A 4,266-nucleotide genomic window follows, 5' to 3' on the forward strand; every position below is an offset into this window, starting at 1 on the left:
TGCTTAGAGCTAAGCAGATATGCATGTGTTTTCCTGAGTACAGAAACTTTCCCGGCTTGGTGCCTCAAATAAGTGAAGGATGAGACTGATGAGGACAACACTACTTGGATACCTGGGTATCACGTCAGTTCAGTATTTCCATATGGAAACTGGGTAAACATCACCTCTTTCTGTAATTTCAGATCAACAGACATGTAACAGACAGAATTTTAAGACAAAATTATTTCTTACATAGCAGTAGGAGGTATAAATACTTTGATTGGTGTTTCTTTATAAATAATTATTTAAAATACTTAAATATTAATAAATAAATGTATAAAAAGCTCAATAAGAAGATTTAAAAAAAAAAAAAAAACACTGTGCATCATAAAATTTGTAAAATAATTCAGTACAAAAGGCCATATGATGTCATTAACATCTGCATCTCTTTGGAGACTGGCTCCTTTTCCTTTTGAGAGTCGAAGTCTCCAGCAGTTTCTGTAAGACACTGAACAGCTCACTCACAGCCTTGCGTTGGATTTTCAAGCCAGTCAGCTGTTTTGAGTAAGAAACAAACAGAATGAAGGTCACCAACAGAATGAAACACCAAGAGCTGTTATTATTTACAGATCACATCCTACAGTCTACACTGCTAATGGGGCAGAGCAGAGAGGAACCAGCAGCTTTCAATTACTCTACCACCCAATTCCTGAAACAAAGAGCCAATTTTCATATATTTTTTTTCTGCTTTCTTCATTACTTTGCAACATGTCACAGACTGGCTGTGTGCTGTGCAATGGAGGCACTCTATGATTATTGCTGTGTTGCAATGCCATCTGAGTTACCCACGAGGAGTCAGCTCAACCAGGGCATCGGTATCAGCGGAGGTTGGTGGCTCACACCGCTGACACCCAGTAAGCCAGGTGGCCCCAGAGCCCTCAGAGGCATTCCGTGGCCAGGCACAATTTTCCAACCTAATTTGTAATCATAAGGAGCTGCTGATGGTGCCTCTGTGCCAGACTCCACCAAGACTCGGGGTGGGCAGTCTCTGAGCTGATGCATGGCCGGAAACATCAAGTTTTCCAGCCTGAACAGAGCCATCCGGGGATTACCAAATGGGTTACTAAACCGTTACTGGCCTGAGTCAGACTCAAACTCAACTGGAAAATATAAAGTCATGAGTGCCTTGGAGGCAGGGAAAGAGCCTTACCTGAAGGTTTGACAGGTCCACGAGGTCTTTGAACTTCTTAAAGTCATCAGAAAGGGTGTCTCTCAGAGTACTGAGCTGCTCAGAAAGGTTTTTGATGTGTGGCTTTGACATGTCAGTTTTCTTTAACATTTCCAAGTACAGGGAAACAATCTGGCTCAGTATGATCCTTTTTTCATTCCTCTGTTGAAGAATACAGTCAAAAAGAAAAGCTTGTGAGTGTCCATCAAGAGGAAAATGAACGAAACTAAAATCCAGCATTTGGGGTTTCTCTCTGCCACTAGGGACAGGATGCCAAAGAAGATGCTGTAACTCATCTCCTGGGCTTACTGTAGCTCAGGACCAGCTTCATGGTGCGGCACAAAGCACTTTGATCTCTATGAAGAGCATTTTAGTAAGGGTTTTTTTTTTTCTGATTTTCAAGCTCCTAAAGCAACCTCTGCTTTTGTTCGTTCTACCCTGTCTGGTTACACTGGTCTTGGAGCTGCTTTTTACCAAAAGTGCCCTACAACATGCCTGAGATGCTTTGTCATGTGTGGTTCTGACTTACCTCTGTCCAGTTTTTCAGTTTCTCTATAAAAACAGGATTGCCATCAGCTACATCTGAATTACTTGCGTTCTGCAACAGAGAACATACACATCTGTTATACATACAGTACTTATCACAAGGTAAATAGTGTTCTCCTCTCAAATGAGCAGTAAAAAACATAGACACGTAATTTTTACACCACTGGCCTATAACTACTACTGTGCTTTCACTTTTGGGCTTCTTTTCACTTCTGAGAGTATATTTTGCAAATATGTTCTCTAAGCACCAATTCACATTGGATGACTGCATAGTAACAGAAACAGCATTAATCTGCTTTTAAATGTCTTCTCCTGCTATAACTCATCTGAATAGAGACATTTAGCACCACATGTTTCACTAAATGCTCTATGCAAGTTTTGGTACCAACAGCTGAAAATTAAACTTAATAAGCCTGGCAGCTCTCTAGGCAATTGTCAGACCTGGTCTTGGATGTTTTCTTATAAGTTGAAATCCACCAGTCTGTGGGCTTGAATTTACCCAGTCTCAGTAAAATCTCATATGGAACAAAGACAAATTAACTGTACTATAAAACTGCAGTTTGTAAAACCAGAGAATAGCCCAGTAGCCCACAGTCAGACGTGGCGATACATAGGGGTTGTGGGCTACCAAAAGGCTCGCAGGGTCTGAGTTTAACCATCAGGTGTTAGCCACACACTGTGGCAGATTCTAGGAAACAAAGAGCAATACAATTCTCCTAGCAAGGAAAGGCAAATTGAATCATTTCCTTTTCTCTGTGTGTATGTTTTTTTTTCTTTTTTTTTTTCTTTTTGTATACAACAGTCATTATTTCCTTTTTTGTCTGCTTGGTAATTTAAATATAATGAGTGTAATGGGAAAGCTTGCAGGCTGACAGAAACCTCGTAGGCTGATTGGCTCCCCACACCAAGCACCTTGCCGAGCCTTGGTTTGCACTTCTGAAAGGTGGTGAGCACCTGCTGCGGACTGCAGTTTTAATTTCTCTGCAAGAAGCTTACCACTGCTCAAGATCTCTCAGACAGAGTTATTTATATTCTAGTGAGAGCCTCTTTGATCTATGGTAATAAAAAATTTAAGATATAAATCAAAATGCTAAAAAATCAGAGCTGGAAATAGGAGAAAACTCTTGCAGTTAATTTCATGTGTTTACAAATATATATATATATATGTATAATATATTAAGAATAAAAGCTGTTAACTAGAAGTGACTCTATTGTAGATCCCTTATCTGTATGACTAATCCCAGCTAAAGTTAGCTGTGGTCTATTTTAATGCCTCCTGGGTGGAGAGAGGTGAATTTATATTATAATTAAGTGATCAAATTTCTGTCTGAAAAGAAGTAATATCACTTAACATTCCCACACCAGATCATAGGCAGAGATATGGAAGCAGGATGGCTGGAAGATGCTAAAGAATAAGCAGTAGTGACCAACCTTGGGCAACATTTTGCTTATATTGCAAACTAATAATAAATTCTCCGTTAACTTAACTAAGCTAAAACTAATTCAGTGTCAGTAAATTGTAGCTGAATAGAATTGAATCAAGGTTCATTCATCCATTCATATCAAATTGCATTAAGATTTTTTGTTATAAAATATTCCATGAAATCAAAAACCAAATGGAGCTGGTAGAAGCTCTGAAATAAATGCAAACTACTAAAATCATTATTGAAAAACTGAACCATGTTAGTGAATAAATAAAAGCTAGCAAAACCAAAGAAATTGTCCATATTCTGGTTTAAAAAAAAAAATGTAACAAGCATTAGTTCTATGATCACTATTGGTACACACTGAGGTTTATGACAAGCAGTGCTCAAGTCTGGATTATATCTATAGCACAAGCAGAAGAAGAAGAGAAATGCAGTAGAAGATTGTACTCACAAAGTCAGCTTTCAGTTTGTCTATGTCATGCTGAAGTTGACTAAGAAATAGAGCACTTCCAGAACATCCGAAATAAATCACGATGACAGAGAGAACAAACAAGCAGTAGGTCTGGCAAGTCATTTTCTTGGTGATGGTTCAGTTATGGTTCAGTTAATATGCTCAGGTAACTTCTGGGAGATGTCAGATCTAAGAGTAATGAGCTTCAACTTCTAATAGTTGTATCTTCTATTAGAAGAAAGTAGACGAGTGAACTTCATCTGACTGTCAGTGGTATTTATACCTGGTCTTGAATTTTTTTATTTCGTCATCACAGGCTGTGTATATTTAGCCAAGATAGTGTCAGATAAGACTTCACTTTTGGCTAGTCGAGGGAATCCCTCGAAAGCATCTTTCTTAAAGTATGGTCCTGGAAAATTTTTCAGTGGTTCGTCAGAAGGTAACATTTACGTGACAGTTCTGAATTTTCTTTTACACGTGGTTGGGGAAAAGGAGGAAATTATGATACGGGTTAAAGAGTATCCATTGTGGCTCAGGCATATTCTTACAAGCTATCTGAAAAATCATATCATGTGGTTAAGGGGTCAATATAACAGCCAACTCATTTCCGGCATTCTTTTAAAGTAACCACTGAG

General features: G+C 38.6%; 1 protein-coding gene across 1 annotated transcript; it reads right to left on the bottom strand.

Annotated features, from left to right (window-relative positions):
* Window positions 1–338: 338 nt before the first annotated feature.
* Window positions 339–3,901, bottom strand: IFNG (interferon gamma). The gene is made up of 4 exons (XM_040545552.1): window positions 3,632–3,901; window positions 1,737–1,805; window positions 1,190–1,369; window positions 339–534 (listed from the first exon to the last, which is right to left on the bottom strand). The coding sequence occupies exons 1-4, from the start codon at window positions 3,752–3,754 to the stop codon at window positions 412–414; spliced, it is 495 nt and encodes a 164-aa protein (XP_040401486.1). The 5' UTR covers window positions 3,755–3,901; the 3' UTR covers window positions 339–411.
* Window positions 3,902–4,266: the final 365 nt, after the last annotated feature.

The sequence above is a fragment of the Cygnus olor genome, chromosome 1, assembly GCF_009769625.2.
Source record: "Cygnus olor isolate bCygOlo1 chromosome 1, bCygOlo1.pri.v2, whole genome shotgun sequence".
Lineage (NCBI taxonomy): Eukaryota > Metazoa > Chordata > Aves > Anseriformes > Anatidae > Cygnus > Cygnus olor.

Bases quoted from the DNA above. Each gene is read 5' to 3' on its own strand.
- IFNG (XM_040545552.1), bottom strand. From the start codon at position 3,754: ATGACTTGCCAGACCTACTGCTTGTTTGTTCTCTCTGTCATCGTGATT. The intron at 1,370-1,736 runs GTAAGTCAGAAC...ATTCTTCAACAG, and splicing joins AACTGAAAAACTGGACAGAG to AGGAATGAAAAAAGGATCAT. The intron at 535-1,189 runs GTAAGGCTCTTT...TACTCAAAACAG, and splicing joins TGGACCTGTCAAACCTTCAG to CTGACTGGCTTGAAAATCCA.